Consider the following 22,415-nt stretch of genomic DNA (forward strand, 5'->3'; position numbering starts at 1 on the left):
CTGAACTTCTGTTGTTATAGTATCTAAACTTTTGTTCATTAGTATAAACAGTTTCTTGCAATTTTATCATATTGGAAACATAGAGAGGTGGAGATATAGTTCCTCTCTCATAATAATTGCAAGTAGGAGCAGCAAGCACATGCATATTATATCTATCAAAATCATCATGTCTAGTAGTAAAAGGCAACCCATCAATATAATCCTTAATAAGCACAAACTTCTCTGATATAGTGTAGTTTGGAGAATTCAAAAGATAATAGGACTATCATGTGTGGGTGCAATAGCAACAATTTCATGTTTAACATAAGGAACTATAGCAAGTTCATCTCCATAAGCATAATTCATATTGGCATCTTTGCCACAAGCATAGCAAGCATCACCAAAAAGGGATAGTCCAAAAGAATCAACGAGATCATAACAATCATCATAGCAATCATCCTTCGGTAAGCACGAAGGGAAATTAAACAATGTATGAGTTGAAGAGTTACTCTCATTAGAAGGTGGGCACGGGTGATCAATCCGCTCTTCCTCCTTTTGTTCTTCGCTCTCCTCCTCATCTTTTTCATCCAATGAGCTCACAGTTTCATCAATTTCTTCTTCCATAGATTCCTGCAAAATATTAGTCTCTTCTGGGACAGCGGAGACTTTCTCAATAAACGCATCAATATCGGAATTGTATTCATAATTCTCATAACAATATTTAAGGATAGCTAAATTTTCAGGTCTGTAGACAGCATCATAAAGATTTTCATATTCTTTTAACATAGATTCAATTTCATAAGCACCCATAAAAGCAACAAATTCTTCTATTTGTTCCACATCATAGTAGTCATATATACCTCTAGCATAAGAAGCCAAAGTTTCATTATCATTAAATTTACATGAAAAGGGAAGGTGTGGAGCCTTCATCCTAGAGCAACAAGTATAATCATATCTCAAGCATAGTTGCCTAGCATACCAATACAACATATAAATTTGATCCCATGATAGTTTCCCTTTTTGAGTTAAGCGATAATCCCTAAAGTATTCACGTTGATCCAACATGTCTCCCATTACCAAATTGAATGGGGTTTTCTCTATATTATCAAAGTAGTACATGATATCTGTCACATAACGAGCATCGAGGGTTTTAGGAGGTTCCTCATCTCCATGAGCAGCAAGTACACCTAATTTTTTTGGTATTTCGTGTTCCATATCCATAACTAAAGATAAAGAACAACTAAGAACAGCAAATAAAAATTACTTAGTGATAAAGCAAACAAGGACACACGAGAATATTCACCCCACGCTATTGTTCCCCGGCAACGGCGCCAGAAAAAGGTCTTGATAACCCAGAAGTATAGGGGATCGCAACAGTTTTCGATAAGTAAGAGTGTCGAACCCAACGAGGAGCTAAAGGCAGAACAAATATTCCCTCAAGTTCTATCGACCACCGATACAACTCTACGCACGCTTGACGTTCGCTTTACCTAGAACAAGTATGAAACTAGAAGTACTTCGTAGGTGTTTTTGGATAGGTTTGCAAGATAATAAAGAGCATGTAAATAAAAAGTAGGGGCTTCTTAGATAAAGACAAAACTAAGCTAGTTTTACTAAATAGCTTTTTGTTACGAGAAAGTTATTTGTCCCTAGGCAATCGATAACTAGACCGGTAATCATTATTGCAATTTTATTTGAGGGAGAGGCATAAGCTAACATACTTTCTCTACTTGGATCATATGCACTTATGATTGGAATTCTAGCAAGCATCCGCAACTACTAAAGATCATTAAGGTAAAACCCAACCATAGCATTAAAGCATCAAGTCCTCTTTATCCCATACGCAACAAACCCCTTACTCGGGTTTGTGTTTCAGTCACTCACGCAACCCACTATAATCGAATCATGAACATATTGCAAACCCTACAGTGGGAATCCCTCACGCTTGCGTGACACGGAGAGCACCATAGGACGTCACCAATAATAAAACATGCAGCTCAAACAAATCTTGATCATCAAATAGCCCATAGGACAAAACGGATCTACTCAAACATCATAGGATAGCCATACATTATTGGGGAATAATATATAGCATTGAGCACCATGTTTAAGTAGAGATTACAGCGGGTAAGAGAGAGGTTACACCGCTGCATAGAGGGGGGAAGAGTTGGTGATGATGGTGGTGAAGTTGTTGGTGAACATTGCGGTTGATGATGATGGACACGGCAGCGTTCCGGCGCCACCGGAAGAGAAGGGGAGAGGGGGGACCTTCGTATTCTTCTTCCTTGACCTCCTCCCTAGATGGGAGAAGGGTTTCCCCTCTGGTCCTTGGCCTCCATGGTGTGGGAGGGGCGAGAGACCCTCCGAGATTGGATCTGTCTCTCTGTCTCTCTCTGTTTCTGCGTTCTCAGATTCTTCCCTTTCACCGTTTTTTATATTCTCGGAGATTCGTAACTCCGATTAGGCTGAAATTTCAACACGATCTCTATCCGGATATTAGCTTTCTTGCGGCGAAAGAAGGGCACCAACCGCCTTACAGGGTGGCCACGAGGGTCAGGGCGCGCCCCCCTGCCTCGTGCCTCCCTCGGGCACCGTCTCGCGTGGATTTTTCTTCCCAAAAATCATACATATTCCAAAAAATCTCTGTCAGTTTTTATCCCGTTTGGACTCCGTTTGATATGGATATTCTGCGAAATAAAAAAATGCAACAAACAGGAACTGACACTGGGTACTGGATCAATATGTTAATCCCAAAAATAGTATAAAAAGTTACCAAAAGTATATGAAAGTTCTAGAATATTGCCATGGAACAATCAAAAATTATAGATACGACGGAGACGTATCAGGACCACCACTGCTTTATCCTTTCTCTCCCTTATCCCTTCACGTGATCATTTTTCAGCCACACGTCCTCACTCTTCCTGTTCGAACCATCTTCTCCCCATCTCTTTTTCTCTTCCATCACGTGAGGATCTCACCCACCATGGATGGGCTCCACGAGCTCTCTTTTCAAGGGATGTGAGGGTGCTACGAGGCGAGCGGTTCGGCTGCCGTGAGCGACACTGGGAGCTACGACGGCGACCCGATGCTGCGACGGGATCTCGATTGCTCTGGCGATGCTGCGACACCGTCGCCGCGGTGCAACGGCGCTGCCGTGCTGGGTGTTGCCGTGCTGCAATGAATGTTGCAACGATATCTGACTACGACGGCATCTCGGCGGCAGCGGCTCAATTGCTGCGACGGATGCTGCGACCGTATTCGGGCTGCTCCGGCGACGCTGCGACGACGTCGTTGTTCTTCGAGCCAGTGCTGCAACGACCGTAGACAAGTAGCGAGCGTGCACTGTGCCGCCGCAGCTATGCTGCGAGCCGATGCTCCGAGGCCGTTGAAGATCCTTTGGCGGGCGACTTTGCTGCGAGCCAGTGCTACTACGATGCCGCCGATGTGCTGCGAGGCCGCCGGAGTTGCTATGACAGGTGGCGTTGCCGCAAGCCGATGCTGCCGGTGCCGCTGTGCAGGCTGCCAGAGTTGCTAGTTGCTATGGTCGTGGTTGTGTTATGCGATGGGAAGAACAGAGGGATGGAAGACCATGTTGGGTTGACTTTTATCGGCGGCTAGGGATGCCCATATCAGAGGTGGATGTTGTTTTCTTTTGTGCATCCGGATGACGCCTTGTAGGCGCCAAAAAATAACCAATGAGAAAACAAAGAAAACCAGAGTGAAAAATAAAAATAAAACAAAGAAAACCATGAAATCAAAGAAAAAAGTAAATAAAATGAAAATAAAAAGAGGTGATATTTTTAGTTTCGTCCCGCTTCGTTTGGTCCCACTTCAATTAATTTCACGTACGCTATTTGGTTTCGTAACTTGCCACCCTTTTTGACTCAACGGAGAAAGCCCACCTTGCGAAGCACTGAGGCCCATGTCCGGAGAGCTGGCAAAAAATAAAATTACTGATGGGAGGGTTCGATCTCATAACCCGCGAACCGGCCACGCACAGTTTGTCCAACTGACCCAACTAGAGATATGAGAGGATTTTTTTCTCTTGTTGTAATGCACGGGCCTTTTTGCTAGTAAAATGAAAAAAAAGTAAACCGATCGAGCCTCGAACCTAAAGCGATCGACCGCAGCTAAATGGGCCAGGCCGCAAGTGGTCGCCCGTAATAGGCCTTAGGGCCAGTTCTTTTCGGCGATTCTCCCAGAATCACCCCCCTCCCCAGCTTCTTTCAAAATCGTCACTTCATAATTTTTTTTACAATCCTATCTAGTTAAGGTCTAATTAGCTAGGGCCAGTTCTTTTCGGCGATTCTCTCAGAATCACCCCCCTCCCCAGCTTCTTCCAGAATCGTCACTTTATAATTTTTTTACAATCCTATCTAATTAAGGTCTAATTAGCTAGGATTGTAAAAACATATAAAGTGGTGATTTTAGGAGAAGCTGGGGAGGCTGGCCCTTAGAGTTCTCGCAGACCGCAGTGAATCAGATAACTACGGCCCAGTTAAGCCCAGGTCGAAGTCTCTCGCCCAGATCGGGGGTTTATGTCTCCTTCCCCGCTGAGAAAAGAAGCAGCTCGTGGCAGCTCCCTGCAAAAACCCTAGCTTTACCTCCGCCACCAAGCGCCTCTACGATGAAGCTCGTCAGGTAACCGGTGCTCCTTGTTCGACCTTTTTTCTAGGATTCAGTTTCGATTTCCCTGGAATTTACTGATTCTTCCGGTGCAAATTTTCGCCCAAATTGGTGCGGATTTGGGTGGCCTGCAGATTCTTGATGAAGCTGAACAACGAGACGGTGACCATCGAGCTCAAGAATGGCACCACCGTCCACGGCACCATCATTGGTATGATGCGCACCGATCTTTACTGAGAGAACTAGATTGTGTGTGTGTGTGTGGGGGGGGGGGGGGGGGGGGGGGGGGGGGGGGCGGGGGGGGGGGGGGAGGGGGGGGGGGGGGGGGGCTGGGGGGGGGGGGGGGGGGGGGGGGGCTTCTTTGCTGATGTGGTGGGTTGTTCACTTGTTTGGTTCGATGCATTTGGCGACGGCGCCAGCGCGGTGTCGCCTGTTTGCTATGACTTTTAAGAAGCCACTTGATTTTCTGTGCAAAGCCTCTGTCCCTGTCATTGGAATCCATGGACATAGCAGGGCTGTTTGTTGGTCTTCAGCGCTGTCATCTGCTTGCTGCCATGTCGAGCTAGTGTGCACTTGAGCCTTCCTTTTAGTCGAATCCTGCAGCTGTCTGTATTTTTGTTTTTGGTTAAGCTTTTATCTGTATCTCTTAATGTTGCAACTATTTGTAGTTTACTTACTCAGGTTACTAGTAGTAGAAGTAACAAATTCTGATGGGAATTGTTTGATTAATTTCTTGCAGTATCCTGATTTCAGTAGGTAATGTTGCTTATGTCGTGGTAAACCAAACATAGATTGGATAACTGTTGAGCGACGAGAAGATGTTGATGACCAGATGATTAGGTTACCGGATGTTGAAATGGAAATGGCAAAGAAAGTATCAAATGAAACCTAAAATGTACTCCCTCCTTTCACAAATATAAGATGTTTTGGATATTTCAATATGGACTACATATTGACTGAAATGAGTGAATGAACACACTAAAACGTGTCTATATACATCTGATTTAAAAAAAGGTTTTAACATCTTATATTTGTGAATGGAGGGAGTATTTTCTTACTGAATTACCTTTTTCATGTTCTGAATCCCTGGTGGAATATATTAGGTTTTGTAGGAAAACTTCAGGTGGACAGTTTTCTATGCCTTGCTAAGTAAGCTTTAATAGTGTGTATTTTGACATTCGTTCTATAGAAATTACTCTGTCTGTAACTTGATACAAGGTAATATAGCATGTTAAATAAACTCAGCATATGCTAGCTGTACTTACCTTCATGTTGCGACATGCTTGGTTCTGCAAATCTTTTCATGGTTGATTGTTTAGTCTTGTTTTCCACGTCCATTTAAAGTTACATGCTCTTGGTTGAGACTGTCCCTCTATACGCCTGTCTAATAGACAGGCTTGATAAATCTGGTGACTGAGAGCATGTTAATTCATTTTATAGATTTAATTGTATTTGTTAAGATGTTAAGCTAGTTAATTGAAATGTATTCTGCAAATGTAATTCTGTGCAGTAAAAATGCTAAGAATACAATGTTTCCTTCATGAGCTGGCATCGTTTGAGAGCATGGTTAATAGTATAGCCAACTGCTGCTCTGTATAGTAATCATGTCATCTATAGCCAAAGTAAAAGCTAACCCATATAATAGTTAACTATAGGCATTTTCTACTTTATCACTACCTGTCCCTTCTCCTTCTCTGACAGTGCTTCTTGCAGCCTGTGCTGAGCTAGCTACTGATTTATAGCCCGTTTCTCTTCTCTCTCCTCCAACTCATCATAAATATGATATGGCACCTCTTATGTCATCCTATTATACTTGCTCCGGAGGGATTGCAGGTCTTCTTAATCGTCTATTCGGCTTAGCAATGAACAGTTTACTATGTTATGAAGTTCTAACGACTTCAGATAAGTAAAGTTGATCTTCCTTTTTGAATAGTAACATCTGCAGCTGAGACAGCCATGCCGGTTATTGATTTTAGAAATGTCCTCAAATACTTTACATATCCCATCATCGGATCTCACTTCATTAGTACTTTCTGATGTTTCCTACCTGTGATATCTACACAACACAATCACTTGAAATTTGTACTGGATGTAACCCACATGTTAAGGTTGTAGGAAATATTATTTTGTATTTTCAACTTTTTTCAAGTTATTGAGTATCTAATGTGAACATATAGGAGTTTTGCTGGAACGGAGTTTGAAAATGGCATGAGCTGTGTTGTTTTAGTAAAAGTAGTGGATTCTGGTTTCAGAATTGCTAGTCTTGCATTCATATCCATATTTAGTTACAATTAATCTGTCTGTCAGTCCTTTGATATAATTTTCTTTCTCATCATTTTGTATTATGGCCTGTAATCATCCTGAAGTGTATTCATTAGTAGTGTATGCCAGTGTCCTGAGTTCATGCCTATTTTGTAGGCGTCGACATCAGCATGAATACTCATCTGAAGACTGTCAAGCTCACACTGAAAGGGAAGAATCCTGTCACCCTTGACCACCTTAGTGTGAGGGGAAACAACATTCGATATTACATCCTTCCTGACAGCTTAAACCTGGAGACGTTGCTGGTTGAGGAAACACCAAGGGTGAAGCCTAAGAAGCCTACTGCAGGTATGGTATTAGTGTCTTTCTGTGTTTTATTTAGTTTATGTACTATCACTGGCGCCGTTCTCTGAACACCCCTTCCTTCATCTGGATGCAGGGAAACCTATGGGTCGTGGGCGCAGTCGTGGTCGTGGGCGCGGTCGTGGCAGGGGGCGCTGAGCTATGTTATACCTTGGAAATTTTGCACTGCATGCTTGTGTGCAGTGTAATCTGGTTTCCTACTTGTACGGAGCAATATTCTTATTAGAGCCAAGAAGACGTTGATATTGGCTGTACCAGCTGTTCTTGATGTGGAATTATGTTGTTGGTGTTTGACTGATGTTCTAAAGTGTGCTAGCTTTATATTACGGGTGTTCAAAAGTGTACTATCTTTATTTTGCGATTACTGTGTCATGATTCCCATTTCTAGGAAATTTATCTGGGTGCTTCTCAATTTTGTTCATTTTCTCTATTTTTAACAACAATTTGGTATGCCCCAAGCATGTAATATCCGACAAAGTTTAACAATGGTTGTGACTATTGCTATTGGACAAATATTAAATGCATCATCAACAACAAGCACAAATAGCATGGACAAATACTGCGCAATGGAAGTATCAGGGCAAATATTGTGACATGGATAAGGGCAATTGCTGCACAGCCATGTCTGTAGTCTACAAAGCATTATTACATCGAACAAATGAATATCCACACCATTTAGTTACAGACACAAATGGACAGAAACTATAGATGTTTGCTTTACAGAAAGATTGCGCAGTGTAGACAAGCACCATTGATGAACATTTGCTCACCGATTACACCGTCAATGGCGGAAGGAAGGACAACAACCTGGGCAGCTGTTTTCAGTCTCACATGATAGGACTTGGTCGTAAACTTGCTTAACTGCAGCAGCCACCTGATTGAGAGGACGAGCCAGCACCACCTCCGGATGCATTGGGGACAGCATAGCCAACTTTGATTCCGTAGGACTACGGCGAATAAGGAAAAAACATTATACATTGAGAACATTAGTTTGGGGGAGGAACAGTGCTAGCCTAGCCAATCAGCGCTACAGGAAATGAAAACAACTACTGTTTCAGAATCAAGTAGAAGAGACGTTCTTAGAAGAAGAATGAATGTAAATCAAACTTTGGTTTCATCTATTCGCCAAGGACAAAAAGCTGCATTTATGGGGTATCGAATGGAACAAAAGGAGCTGCCAATGACAAATGAATAAATGGCACAAATCAAAAAATACAGGAAACAAGAAAAGAGAGAATATATAACTGGAGACTCATCTAATCATCTATCCACACTCATCCCCTGATGCTTAGATGATCAAATGCTAAGAGAAGCACATGATCGCACTTCCAATTACTACCTAACACAGAAAAGTTTGTTGACCTGCCCAAGTACACCTGTCCTCCTACCAAAACTTAAATGCTTACAACCTGATAAGATACTGGTAGGAACTTGTACCCTACCAGGCCTGGGGCGTAAGCAGTAAGGGAAGGAGGGAGCTGGGCGAGGCGATGAGCGGCCGCGACGGCGCCGGGAGATGGCGGCGGCGGCTAGGGTTAAAGGCGGCTAGGGTTCCGGCTCCTCTGGGAGCCGGGCAATAGAGATAATCATCTTCTTATTGCTTGATTCCAAAAAGAGTCTTACAGCCTATATTTATAACCTAGATAACTTGCATAAGAATTAACCTAAGATAACTTGCATAAGAATTAACCTAAGATAACTTGCATAAGAATTAACCTAAGATAACTTGTGGGCTAAGATTCCCCGGTGGGCCTAGCTAAACCGGCCATAACACTTCTCCCCGCCTGCACAAACAGCTCGTCCTTGAGCTGTAAGGTGGGGAAGCGCTTGCGGAACTCCTCGAGGCGATCAACCAGCGTCAAACACCTTCTCGACAGCTGGGGCGGCCAGGTTGGTGGCGATGGCGTCCTCCGGAATGTAGTCTGCAACCTCCAGGTAGAAGAGTCGCGGGCAGGCATGGCCGGGCGTGTAGGGCTCGTCGCAGTTGAAGCACAACCCTTGGCGGCGATGCTCGAGTAGCTCGGCTGAGGTGAGCCGGCAGAACGGGCGTGCCGCGGTCACGGCGAGGGGTGCCGCAGAAGCCTGTGCAGGCCGACCCTGTGCGGAATCCGGCCCGGGTAGCGACCCAGCGGTCCGGGACGGTGATTCCTGCTGGATGGCCACCGCCCGGCGCTCGAAAGCGCGGGGGCATGGTACATGGCCGACTGGAGATCCTGGGGTCCCCGAAGCTCCACGTCCACGTGGATGTGATCCGGAAGTCCACCGACAAAGAGGTCGGCCCGCTGCTGCGCCGTCACACTCGACACATGGCATGCCAGGGCCTGGAAACGGTCGTCGTAGTCCTGCACCGTGGAGGTGAAGGGAAGGCGGCCGAGCTCCGCCAGGCGGCTCCCGCGAACCGGAGGCCCAAAGCGAAGGAGGCAGAGCTCGCGGAAGCGCTCCCAAGGGGGCATGGCGCCCTCGTCCTGCTCGAGGGCGTAATACCAGGTCTGTGCCGCGCCGCGGAGGTGATACGAGGCGAGCCAGGTACGCTCCGATGCGAGGGTGCGCTGCCCGCGAAAGAACTGGTCGCACTGGTTGAGCCAGTTGAGGGGGTCCTCCGTGCCGTCATAGGTGGCGAAATCGATCTTGGCGAACCGTGGCGGTGTCTGGGTCGGAGCGCCGTGTCGAGCTGGCTCAGAGGTGCGGAGCAGCGAGGCGGGTGGCGCTTGGTCGGAGTACTCCGGGTAGGGACCCGCGGAGCTGGATGGCCCGCCGAACTGCGGAAACGGGGTCGGCTGCTCCGGAGCCGTGGTGTAGACCGGCGATGGCGAAGACCCAGCCGCCCACGCTGGAAGTGGCGACGGGGAGGGCGGGAGCCGGACCTGATGAATCGGGAGGCCGGTCGGTGAGGGTGCCCCCGAGCTACGCAGGGGCGGTGCCGGTGGTTGGAGCGTCGGTGGCGGGGGGTGGGCGGGGGCGTCGGTGGCCGCGGGAGGGGGTGGCTGCAAGTACCACAGAGGGGCCGCGGCCGGCGTAGTCCCGCCGGGGTGTCCCGCTGGAAACGGCAACAGGGGCTGCCCGATGCAGGTCGGCGCGGAGAACGGCTGCAGCGGTCCGGTGGCCGCCGCCTGCGGCATCTGCTGTAGCGGCCAGGGGCCCAAGGACGGCGTCGGCACCAAGGGCGAGAGGGCGCGCCGTACGGAGAGACGCCCTGGGGCGGCCACGGCGTGTGGCCGTAGGCGGCAGGGGGCGCCGTCGGCAGGGGCATGTAGGGCCCGGCCGCGTACTGCTGCTGTTGCAGGTAGAGGCTCTGGACGGCGGTGACGAGGTCCCGCAGGGTGGCCGTGACCTGCTTCGGTGTGAAGACGGCGGACGGCGGTGGCGCAAGAGGAATTGTGGAGGACGGCGCGGTCGGGGTCGCGATGGAGACGGGGCCCGCCAGCGTGGTTGATCCGGCGGCGGACGTCGTCGGCGCGGTGAGGGACGGCGCCGGCAGCATCGGCGCGGTGGAGCCGCTGGAAAGCACCGGCAGTGGTGGTGGCAGCGACATGATCGGAACTTGGTCTCTGATTACCAAATTGGTAGGAACTTGTACCCTACCAGGCCTGAGGCGTAAGCAGCAAGGGAAGGAGGGAGCTGGGCGAGGCGATGAGCGGCCGCGCCGGCGGTTGGGCGCCGTCGCAGAAGAGGAGGGAGATGGCGGCGGCTAGGGTTCCGGCTCCTCTAGGAGCCGGGCAATAGAGATAATAATCTTCTTATTGCTTGATTCCAAAAAGAGTCTTACAGCCTATATTTATAACCTAGATAACTTGCATAAGAATTAACCTAAGATAACTTGCATAAGAATTAACCTAAGATAACTTGTGGTCTAAGATTGCCCGGTGGGCCTAGCTAAACCGGCCATAACAGATACCCTCTAGACATATTACCAAGATCTATATGGATCTACAGTTGCACATTTTTAAGATCTCTTGGGTCTCACATGGAACAAGCAACATATCCCCAAAGCCATTTTGTTGCATTTTCTTATGACAAGATCTCCAGTAAAAAACTGTTATACTCCCTCCGTTCCTAAATATAAGTCTTTTTAGAGATTCCAATGTGGACTACATACGGATGTATACAGACGTATTTTAGAGTGTAGATTCACTCATTTTGCTCCATATGTAGTCCATATTATAATCTCTAAAAAGACTTACATTTAGGAACAGAGGGAGTACAAGTTATGTATGGCACCAGAAGGAGACCAGACCAATATATTTAACTTGGTTATTTGATAAACAGAAAATCCAAGCAATTTAACACTCACCTCATTAGATACATCAAAAACACCATCTTGGATTTTCTTGTATATTGTTCCAGCCGTCTTAATGAATGCCTGCACCACAAAAAGGATGTGAGTTTTCTTTTTGGACACAAACTAAAAAGTGTAATCCCACAAAGCACACTACGAATAAACCATCACCTCCTCAACATTTTGTGCTGTTTTTGCAGATGCTTCCATAAAGACTAGACCATGCTCCTTGGCGAACTGTTCACCCTCCTCGTAGCTGACAGCCCGTCTATGAGACAGATCACATTTGTTTCCGATTAACATCACTGTCATATTGGCATTTGCATGCTGTCTTGCATCTTCTAGCCAGCTCGCAAGATGGTTAAAAGTTTCCCTCCTGAAGTATGGTCAGTCAGGTGGAAGGACCATTAGCATGCAGAAATTTGAACACAAAAAGTGTTGTATTCCCAAACCTACCGTACCTGGTGATATCATAAACCAAAAGAGCACCAGCAGCACCTCTGTAGTATGATCTTGTTATAGATCTGAATGATTCTTGGCCAGCCTGTAATGTGAAGAAATGATAGGTATGAGATGGAGGGCTCTGTGAAGTCGAACTCAACAACCACGGTGGATCCTGGACTACAGAAACATGCAATCCCAAGCAAAATCACATGCCAATTTAGTTAAGCAGTCATCAACAGCAAAACTTGTTATGTAACTAATGAAAAGCAAATCATAACATGGTATGATGAACAAGCTAAAAGAACAAGTATAAACATGAGTGCGAAGCTCTTAAGTTAAGTGGCCACAAAAGGACCCCTTCGGTAACAAACCCCATATTGGGGGGAAATGCAGTCAAACCATTAGAACTTTAATTAAAAAAAACACCTTGGTGAATACGTACTATTTAGACCGTCTCAAGAAATGCATACTAGTAGGTTTATCTGGGAAACACTGGATTACTATAATCTTTTATTAGGCTTTGCAAATATATTACATATTACAACGGAAATTGGTGACCAATAGAGAGATGGAAGTTGGTTTCTAGAATCCGTGCCAAAGCAGCAATGCCCAAATGGGGCATCCTTTTCTGACCAGAGAGAGTGATCCATATCTAACCAAGATAACTACTAGTAATATACTGTAAACTAGCATATGACAAGACAATAAAACAAGGAATGTATGCTTCATTTACTCCCGGGGGGCAATACTGCAAGCAGTAGGAGGGAAAATAACTATACTGGCCAAAATTAAATTGCATCTGAATCAAGAGTTGCTAGTTGTAACAGAAAGGGCACGGCGTGGAGCACGAACCGTGTCCCAAATCTGGAGCTTGATGGGCTTGTTGTCGATGGTGATCATGCGGGCGCCGAACTCGACGCCGATGGTGAGGTCGTGCACGGGCTGAAACCTCTTGTCGGTGAACTGCAGCAGCAGGCATGACTTGCCCACGCCTGCAAAAAGAAAAGCAATCACGACGCGCTAAAAGAAAAGCAAGCGGCGCGCATGGGCCAAGAAAGCAGCTCAGCGGCCTCGCGGATCCGATCCTATTCCTACCCAGGGGCCATAGGGAGAGATTCGGGAGGGGCAGGGGAGAGATTTTGCGAACCTGTGTCGCCGATGATGATGTACTTGAAGAGGTAGGCGTACGACATGGTCGATCCCGGCGGCGGCGAACGGATCGGAGGAGCGGCGAATTGCCAAGGATTCTAGCGTCTGATTGGTTTAAGAGAAGGGAGGGGGAGGGGAATTGCGGGCGCTTGTGCAACCGACGCACGCGACAGCTATTTTGATGTTGGCCGACCAAAAACTCGAGAGGCAGCCCACGGTGCGCCTAGCTGGCTGGATGCGCGTGCCACGTTCATGCTCGTCTCGGCCCTTCGCGGCCAAGGAATCCGGCTGGATCTGCTTCCAGGGGGAAAGTATCAGATGCTCCAAAGCTTGGTGTACTCCCGGTGCTCCAAATTCAAAAAATAATTTTTAAATATTTCAAAAATTCAGAAAAAAATTATGAATGTTCATAAGGAATATGACTACAACCCTTAAAAATTTCAGGTCCAAACCCGAAATACACATTTAGAAACAAAAAGTTGAAATCCAGATGTAAATAGTATTCATGTTGCTTTTGTTTTTTTAACACTATTCATGCTAGATTTCACATTTTTGTTTTTCAATGTGCGTTTCAAGTTTGGAGCTGAAATTTTTAGGGGTTGTAGTCACATTGCTTATGAACATTCATAATTTTTGTCGGATTTATTTGAAACATTTAAGAATGTTTTTTTTTGAATTTGGAACATCGAGAGTACCCTAAGCTTGGGAGTACATTAGACTTTCCCTCCTTTCAGGTGTTTCTTTTGCTGATTTGGACCATGAAGGCCTCCATTTACTGATAATCCTATCGTCTTGGTCTTCATGCACTAAATTGGCAGCCTTTGGGGATCGCCTTGGGAACTGGTGGATGGCCTTGCTCCCTTAGCACAAAAGAGGAAAGCTTTCCCATCCGCGCCTACTGGCGCACCTCTAGCTTCGCTCGTCGCCATGCACATCACCCACGTGAAGGGACTCTACCGAACTGCTCTTGACTTGCACGCCTCCGCGAGGGGCCTTGGGAGGCCGCCTTGCTGGAGGGCCTCACGGGGCTCCTGGTGGCGCTCGCTGACGTGCGCCTCGCGAGGGTCTTGCTCGTGAAGCCCTGGTGGAGGGCCAGCCTTGGGCTTCCTGGCGGGCGCCGCGCACTGGGTCGCAAGCAGACGGGCCTGGGTACCCCCAGTCTCACGGGCACGACAGTAGCCCCTGTGCCAGCGGTGCGCATGACTCCGCCCGCTAGGTGGAGCGAAATGGCGAGGGCCCCAACCGCCTGCTGTCCAAGCTTGACGTGTGGCGCCCGACGAGACGTGGGGCGCCCCACTTCTCCCACGACGCCTCGGCAACCGCCCGGGCTAACATAAAGTCTGCCTGCGCATGGCGTGAGGCCATCATTGCCCTCTCTATCTTGCATCTCGATTGCTTGTATCTGCCTTGGTATTTCCCAGAAAAGGAGAGGATGATGTAGCACAACAACAGTATGTATTTCCCTCAGTTATAAAACCAAGGTTATCAATCTAGTAGGAGAACCAAACAACACTATGTAAAACTCACTTGCACACAAATAACAAATACTTGCAACCCAACGCGTAAGAGGGGTCGTCAATCCCTCCTCGGTTTTGAGATAGATAAAATCGTATGAGATTTGATAAATAGATCTGACAAAACACAAAATAAAATAATAAATAAAAAGTGCAGCTAGGTATTTTTGGGTTTTTAGAATAATATATCTGAAAATAATATGATAGGAAATAGACCCAGGGGCTGTAGATTTCACTACTAGCTTCTCTCGAGAAAATAGCATACGGTGGGTAAACAAATTACTGTTCGGCGATTGATAAAAGAGCAAATAATCATGACGATATCTAAGGCAATGATCATGTATATAGGCATCACGTCCAAAATTAGTAGACCGACTCTTGCCTGCATCTGCTACTATTACTCCACACAAAGACTGCTATCCAGCATTGCATCTAGTGTATTAAGTTCATGGAAAAATGGAGTAATGCAATAATAACGATGACATGATGTAGACAAGATCTATTCATGTAGGAATAGACCCCATCTTTTTATCCTTAATGGCAACGATACATGCGTGTCATGTCTCCTTCTGTCACTGAGAATAAGCACCGCAAGATCGAACCCATCACAAAGCACCTCTTCCCATTGCAAGAAAAATCAATCTAATTGGTCAAACCAAACAAAGTTTCGGAGAAGAAATACAAGGCTATAAAGATCATACATAAAAGTGTTCAGAGAAGACTCAAATAATATTCATAGATAGAACTGATCATAAACTCACAATTCATCATATCCCAACAAACACACCGCAAAAAGACATTACATGAAATAGATCTCCAAGAACATCAAGAAGAACATTGTATTGAAGATAAAAAAGCCATCTAGCTACTGCCTACGGACCAGTAGACCTGTGGTAAACTAATCACACATCATCGGGGGAGCACCAATGAGGGTGATGAACCCTTCCGTTATTTCCGCAGTCCGGCAAGGTGCCGGAATAGGGCTCTAGATTGAATCTTGTGGTTCTGGAACTTGCGGCATCTCAAATTGTGTTTTGTCGACTCCCCTAGGGTTTACGGAATATCTGAGTATTTATAGAGCAGAGAGGCGGTGGAAAAGATCACTGTGGGCCCCTGTAACGCCCTCGATGCGGCTATATCTCCTACGTGTCGAAGCACGACTTAGAGGCATAACCGCATTGAAAGCAATGTCGCAAGTAAGGTAATCTTCACAACAACCCATGTAAAAAGATAATAGGGGAAAATGATACATAGTTGGCTTACACTCGCCACGTCACACAAATACATGAATAACATTACAATCATCCAATGCACTCATGGTCCGACTACGGTACCAAAATAAAAGATCAACCCCAACATGCGACACGGTCCCCGATCACCCCAACTGGGCACCACTACTGATCATCAGGGAAAGACACATAGTAACGGCGAGAGTCTTCGTCGAACTCCCACTTGAGCTCAAGCGCATCATCTGGAGCGGTATCATCGGTCCCTGCATCTGGTTTGGAAGTAATCTGTGAGTCACGGGGACTCAGCAATCTCGCACCCTCGCAATCAAGACTATTTAAGCTTATAGGAAAGGCAAGGTAATATGTGGAGCTGCAGCAAGCGACTAGCATATATGGTGGCTAACCTGTTCGCAAAAGAGAGCGAGAAGAGAAGGCAAAGCACGAACGAAGAACTATGATCAAGAAGTGATCCTATAACAACCTACGTCAAGCATTACTCCAACACCGTGTTCACTTCCTGGACTCCGTCGAGAAGAGACCATCACGGTTACACACGCAGTTGATTCATTTTAATTAAGTTAAGTTTCATGTTATCTACAACCGGACATTAACAAATTCCTATCTGCCCATAACCACGGGCACGGCTTTCGGAAGTTCAAATCCCTGCAGGGGAGTCCCAACTTAGCCCATCACAAGCTCTCACGGTCAACGAAGGATATTCCTTCTCCCGAGACATTCCGATCAGACTTGGCATCCCGGTTCTACAAGACATCCTCGACAATGGTAAAACAAGTCCAGCAACACCGCCCGAATGTGCCGACAAATCCCGATAGGAGCTGCACATATCTCGTTCTCAGGGCACACTCAGATGAGACATCCTACGAGTAAAACCAACCCTCAAGTTGCCCCGAGGTGGCCCCGCAGTCTACTCGGTCGGACCAACACTCAGAGGAGCACTGGCCCGGGGGGTTAAATAAAGATGACCCTTGAGTCTGCATAATCCAAGGGAAAGAAAAGGCTAGGTGGCGAATGGTAAAACCAATGTTGGGCATTGCTGGAGGAGTTTTATTCAAGGCGAACTGTCAAGGGGTTCCCATTATAACCCAACCGCGTAAGGAACGCAAAATCCGGGAACATAACACCGATATGACGGAAACTAGGGCGGCAAGAGTGGAACAAAACACCAGGCATAAGGCCGAGCCTTTCACCCTTTACCAAGTATATAGATGCATTAACTAGATAAGAGATATTGTGATATCCCAACAAGTAAACATGTTCCAACAAGGAACAACATCTCCATGTTCCAACAAGGAACCAACTTCAATCTTCACCTGCAACTAACAACGCTATAAGAGGGGCTGAGCAAAGCGGTAACATAGCCAAACAACGGTTTGCTAGGACAAGGTGGGTTAGAGGCTTGGTTCAACAATATAGGAGGCATGATAAGCAAGTGGTAGGTATCGCGGCATAGGCATAGCAAAAGAGCGAGCAACTAGCAAGCAAAGATAGAAGTGATTTCGAGGGTATGGTCATCTTGCCTGAGATCCCGCAAGGAAGAAGAACGAGTCCATGAAGAAGACAAGCGGACGTAGTTGAACGAATCCTCACAAACGCGACGTTATCAGAACTAACCCGAAGAAGCAACACCGGAAAGAAGAAAACAACATAGTAAACAACCACCACATAGACATGGCATGATGCACAAACAAGTATGATGCATGTCCGGTTTAAAGAGGGCATGGCATGGCAAAGTGCACAAGCAATCCTACAAATTAAGTGGAGCTCAATATGCAACGAGTTGCATATTGACGGAACACCACATGACTTATTTAGTTCTCTCTTGTTTAGGTACCCAACAAAATTAAATGTTGTCAACCATGGCAAGGGGTGAAGCATAAGTAAACTAACTATCTAGTCAAGTTTAAATGAGGCCGGAAATAACAAACAACAATTCCGGAAACTCCTCATGTGCATATTTTAAGGTTTGGTACTATTCTGCCCTAAACCATGTTTTAGAGTTGTTAAACATGCAAAGTAAGGCCACCATGTTAAACTAGGAATTTTCTACCCCATTTACATATAAAGTTTGTTAAGTTTGGAGCAACGGTTATTTAGTTATGAAATAAAGCATTTTAACATGGCATAGGAGCAAATTTAACCAAACAACATTTTAAACAAGTCAAACATTCATGAAAGTTGCAAATTATTAATCTACACAAAATTCTAAGCATTTTTCATAATTAGATCATTTTAAACCGATGCATGGTTATTTAGTTATTTAATGCATGAAGCTGAGGGGTTTTTCTGAAAAACTACAGTTTTCTGGATAATGTTGAATTCACAGAGATTGGAAAAAAACATTTACGGGCTGCATCTATAAACTGGGCTGCACAGAAGAGGAATGAGGCGCTCAACACCTCGGGCCTTGAGGCCTTGGAGAGGCCGCAGCCCACGCGAGCAGGGGAGGCCACTCGGTCCATGTGGAGGCAGAGGACGAGGGGAGCGGTCAACGCGGGCGCGGGCGAGCGGGACTTGGCGCTGTCCTCACTTGGGAAGGCCGGGCGCTGAGAGCAGCGAGACGAAGCAGGGGCGCGGCGCTTGGCGAAACGGGGGCAGCAGCGGCGGATGGAGCTTCAACGGGCAGGCGAGGTGGAGGCCGCCGGGAGCGGAGCAGAACGGCGCGACGCGGGACTTGGCAAGGCGGCGACCTGCGGGATTCACCGGCGTCTGCACTTGCGGCAACAGGGCGACGCAGGCGCGGCAACAGGGAGGCCGGCGGGACTTGGCAAGGCGAGGTGGAGGCCGCCGGGAGCGGAGCAGAAGGGCGCGACGCGGGACTTGGCAAGGCGGCGACCTGCGGGATTCACCGGCGTCTGCACTTGCGGCAACAGGGCGACAGCGGCGGATGGAGCTTCAACGGGCAGGCGAGGGGGAGGCCGCCGGGAGCGGAGCAGAACGACGCGACGCGGGACTTGGCAAGGCGGCGACCTGCGGGATTCACCGGCGTCTGCACTTGCGGCAACAGGGCGACGCAGGCGCGGCAACAGGGAGGCCGGCGGGACTTGCCGCAGCAGGACCGACCGGAGGAGGAACTTGGCGCATCAGGGCTTCACGGGAGGGCGGAGGAGGACCAGACCCGTGGCCAGGGATGCAGTATCCGGTGAAGAACAACGGCGAACGGCAACGACCGAGGACGGTGGCGCGACGCCCCACTTCTCCTGTGCTCGTGAACAGAGAGAGAGATAAGAGAAAGGGCAGGGAGATGGATAAAAGAGAGGGGGGGAAGGAGAGTGGGACGGCCTGGTCGCCGGCAGCTCGAACCGGTGACCGGACGGTGGGGCACGGATGCCCGAGGAGCTCCTAGACAGGGGCTCGGGCGGCTGCAGGCGCGAGCGAGCGGGAGGCTCGCAGTTGAAGAGCTTGGGCAGGGGAAGGCATCCATGGGGGATCGGGAGGAGCTCGGGCACAGAGAGAGCGTCGGGGTGGTTGGTTGGTTGGATCGATGGAGGGATTGGGTGGATCGGGATGGATCCCGAGGAAGGAGAGGAGTGGATGACTGGCGGTGGCGCGATGGGACAACGGGCTAGATTTTAGGGTTGCTGCCTAGGGGATTGGTCTATATATATATAGCACTGGATTTTGGTTAGGGGCTATTTCGTGCCTCCGATCGAAATCGGACAGTCGGAGAAAAATAGGCTAGGGAGTCCAATAAATAAAACGATGATATTTTGTAGATGTTTGGGGATGTTCCGGACCCAACGGTGACGACTCCCTGGGTTGGGTTCGGGACAACTTCCGGGCGCGCGCGAGGAGGACCGCGAGCTGACGAGAGAGATTAGGTTGGGCCTGGCGGTGGTAGTGGACTGTGAAGAAGGCCTCAGACTGAGAAAAGAGAAGAGCGAAAGGCCCGGTGACTGTTTTCGGAGACCGAAAACGTCCGACGATTGGCCGGCTATACTGCCGCTATAGTTTAACGGTTGGGCTATCAAACGAACTCCGAACGCGATGAAATTTGACAGGCGGTCTTCCTACACTAAAATAAGACCGCACGCCAACTTTCATCCCATTCCGAGAACATTTTCTGGCCACTTATGAAATAATATTTCGGATATGCCGTGGGCGCGTGCAAGTGTGGCTGGGCTCAGAACAGACAACAAAAGGAACTGGGGGAACCCGGACGAATGCAGGTTTTGAAAACATGATGATGCAATGCACATGATGACATGATATGGAATGCATGACACGCAAGCAAAAGATAAGGCAACAACAGCGAATAACTGGAAGACACCTGGCACATCGGTCTCGGGGCGCTACAGCCCCACAGGGCACCAGAGAGCGCCTGGGGCCTCTAGCGCGCCCTGGTGTATTGTGGGCCCCACGGGCCTCCTCTGGTACACCTTCTGGGCTCCCTGGGTCTCTTCTGGGCAGAAAAAAATCTCCAAAAAGTTTCGCTGCATTTGGACTTCGTTTGATATGGATTTTCTGCGAAGTAAGAAACAAGCAAAAAACAATAACTAGCACTTGGCACTGATACGTCTCCAACATATCTACTTTTCCTAATGCTTTTCCTCTTGTTTTGGACTCTAATTTGCATGATTTGAATGAAACTAACCCGAACTGACGTTATTTTCAGCAGAACTCCCATGGTGTTGTTTTTGTGCAGAAATAAAAGTTCTCAGAATGGAACGAAACTTTGTGAGGAATTTTTATATAAATAAAGAGAATTTCTGGAGCCAAGATCCACTGGAGGGGGGCACCTGGGTGGGCACAACCCATCAGGGGGGGGGGCAACCTGGTGCACCCAGGTGGGTTGTCCCCACCTGGTGGCCCCGCAGACCTCAACCTTGATACTGTAAAATCACATATTTGGAGAAAACAACCAAGGAGAAAGAATTATCGTGATCCGCGAGACGGAGCCGCCGTCACATCCTGTTCTTCATCGGGAGGCCAGATCCGGAGTCCGTTTGGGGCTCTGGAGAGGGGGATCTTCGTTCTTCGTCATCACCAACCCTTCTCCATCGCCAATTCCATGATTCTCCCTGCCGGGAGTGAGTAATTCCTTCATAGGCTCGCTGGTCGGTGAGGAGTTGGATGAGATTCATCATGTAATTGAGTTAGTTTTTTTAGGGTTTGATCCCTAGCATCCACTATGTTCTAAGATTGATGTTGATATGACTTTGCCATGCTTAATGCTTGTCACTTTGGGCCCGGGTGCCATGATTTCAGATCTGAACCGTTTATGTTATCACCATTATATCCATGTTCTAGATCTGATCTTGCAAGTTATAGTCACCTACTAAGTGTTATGATCCGGCAACCCTAGAGTGACAATAGTCGGGACCACTCCCGGTGATGACCGTAGTTTGAGGAGTTCATGTATTCACTATATGTTAATGCTTTGTTCCGGTTCTCTATTAAAAGGAGGCCTTAATATCCCTTAGTTTCCATTTGGACCCCGCTACCATGGGAGGGTAGGAAAAAAGATGTCATGCAAGTTCTTTCCATAAGCACGTATGACTATTTACGGAATACATGCCTACATTATATTGATGGACTGGAGCTAGTGTCGTATCGCCCTAGGTTATAACTGTCTCATGATGAATATCATCCAACAAGTCACTGATCCAATGCCTATGAATTTATCCTATATTGTTCTTGCTAAGTTACTACTACTATCATTACTGTTGCACTTGCTACAAAATTATTAATAACACTGTTACCGTACCATTGATGCTACTACTATTATCAAAACTATCATATTACTTTGCTACTGATCGCGTTTTTGTAGATAATTAATCTCCAGGTGTGGTTGAATTGACAACTCAGCTGCTAATACCTTCAAATATTCTTTGGCTCCCCTTGTGTCGAATCTATAAATTTGGGTTGAATACTCTACCCTCGAAAACTATTGCGATCCCCTATACTTGTGAGTTATCAAGACCTTTTTCTGGCACTGTTGCTGGGGAGCATAGCTATATTTGTTGAGTCACTTGGGATTATTATCAATTTATTACTATGAAGAATCTGAAGGATGCTAAGACTAAAATTTATCCCTCTAAGACGAGGGGAGGTAAGGAACTGCCATCCAGTTCTGCTTTAGATTCACATTCTGTTATAAGTAAACTTGCAACACCCCACATGCTATTAATCCTGATATGTCACAAGTTATTGATGATGCTACTTCTTCTATGAATGATACTTATGATGATGATAGTACCTTGCTTGATGATAATGATGTGCCACTTGGTGACTTTCTTGATGAACAAATTGCTAGAGTAATACAACATCATGTTGTTGAATCTGATGATGAACTTGAAACTGAAACTCTTGAAACACCTACTAGAACTAGCCTTCCTAGATATGAATTTCCTAGGGTACCAGAAGGCTATGTTATGAATGAAGAGACAACTAGAGACATTCTTGCTTGTAAAGATAGAGATGATCTAGAGAAACTACTATGCAAGTATAAAGAAAAATCTCTGAATGCTAGAATGCAATATGATCCTAAGTTTGCTACTTCACCTATCTTTATTTATGACAAGGATTATGAATTCTCTATCGACCTAGAGTTAA

At 47.0% G+C, this 22,415-nt stretch overlaps 2 protein-coding genes across 2 annotated transcripts; one reads left to right on the forward strand and one right to left on the reverse strand.

Annotated features, from left to right (window-relative positions):
• Positions 1–4,465: 4,465 nt before the first annotated feature.
• Positions 4,466–7,642, forward strand: LOC125513453 (small nuclear ribonucleoprotein SmD1a). Its single transcript, XM_048678571.1, has 4 exons — positions 4,466–4,620; positions 4,740–4,816; positions 7,024–7,215; positions 7,307–7,642. Exons 1-4 carry the CDS (start codon positions 4,607–4,609, stop codon positions 7,366–7,368), a joined length of 345 nt encoding a protein of 114 aa, XP_048534528.1. The 5' UTR covers positions 4,466–4,606; the 3' UTR covers positions 7,369–7,642.
• Positions 7,643–7,774: 132 nt separating this feature from the next.
• On the reverse strand, positions 7,775–13,331 carry LOC125513452 (ras-related protein Rab-2-B-like). Its single transcript, XM_048678570.1, has 6 exons — positions 13,098–13,331; positions 12,803–12,942; positions 11,968–12,050; positions 11,678–11,882; positions 11,522–11,590; positions 7,775–8,177 (listed from the first exon to the last, which is right to left on the reverse strand). The coding sequence occupies exons 1-6, from the start codon at positions 13,141–13,143 to the stop codon at positions 8,088–8,090; spliced, it is 633 nt and encodes a 210-aa protein (XP_048534527.1). The 5' UTR covers positions 13,144–13,331; the 3' UTR covers positions 7,775–8,087.
• Between the last annotated feature and the right edge of the window lie 9,084 nt (positions 13,332–22,415).

Source organism: Triticum urartu, chromosome 6 (genome assembly GCF_003073215.2).
Source record: "Triticum urartu cultivar G1812 chromosome 6, Tu2.1, whole genome shotgun sequence".
NCBI classification, from domain to species: domain Eukaryota; kingdom Viridiplantae; phylum Streptophyta; class Magnoliopsida; order Poales; family Poaceae; genus Triticum; species Triticum urartu.

Excerpts from the sequence above, each read along its gene's own strand:
- LOC125513453 (XM_048678571.1), top strand. Across the intron at positions 4,817-7,023 it reads CGTCCACGGCACCATCATTG|GCGTCGACATCAGCATGAAT; the intron begins GTATGATGCGCA and ends CCTATTTTGTAG. Across the intron at positions 7,216-7,306 it reads GCCTAAGAAGCCTACTGCAG|GGAAACCTATGGGTCGTGGG; the intron begins GTATGGTATTAG and ends ATCTGGATGCAG.
- LOC125513452 (XM_048678570.1), bottom strand. The coding sequence starts at position 13,143 with ATGTCGTACGCCTACCTCTTCAAGTACATCATCATCGGCGACACAG. Across the intron at positions 12,051-12,802 it reads AGCTCCAGATTTGGGACACG|GCTGGCCAAGAATCATTCAG; the intron begins GTTCGTGCTCCA and ends TTCACATTACAG. Across the intron at positions 8,178-11,521 it reads TTTTTGATGTATCTAATGAG|TCCTACGGAATCAAAGTTGG; the intron begins GTGAGTGTTAAA and ends TATTCGCCGTAG.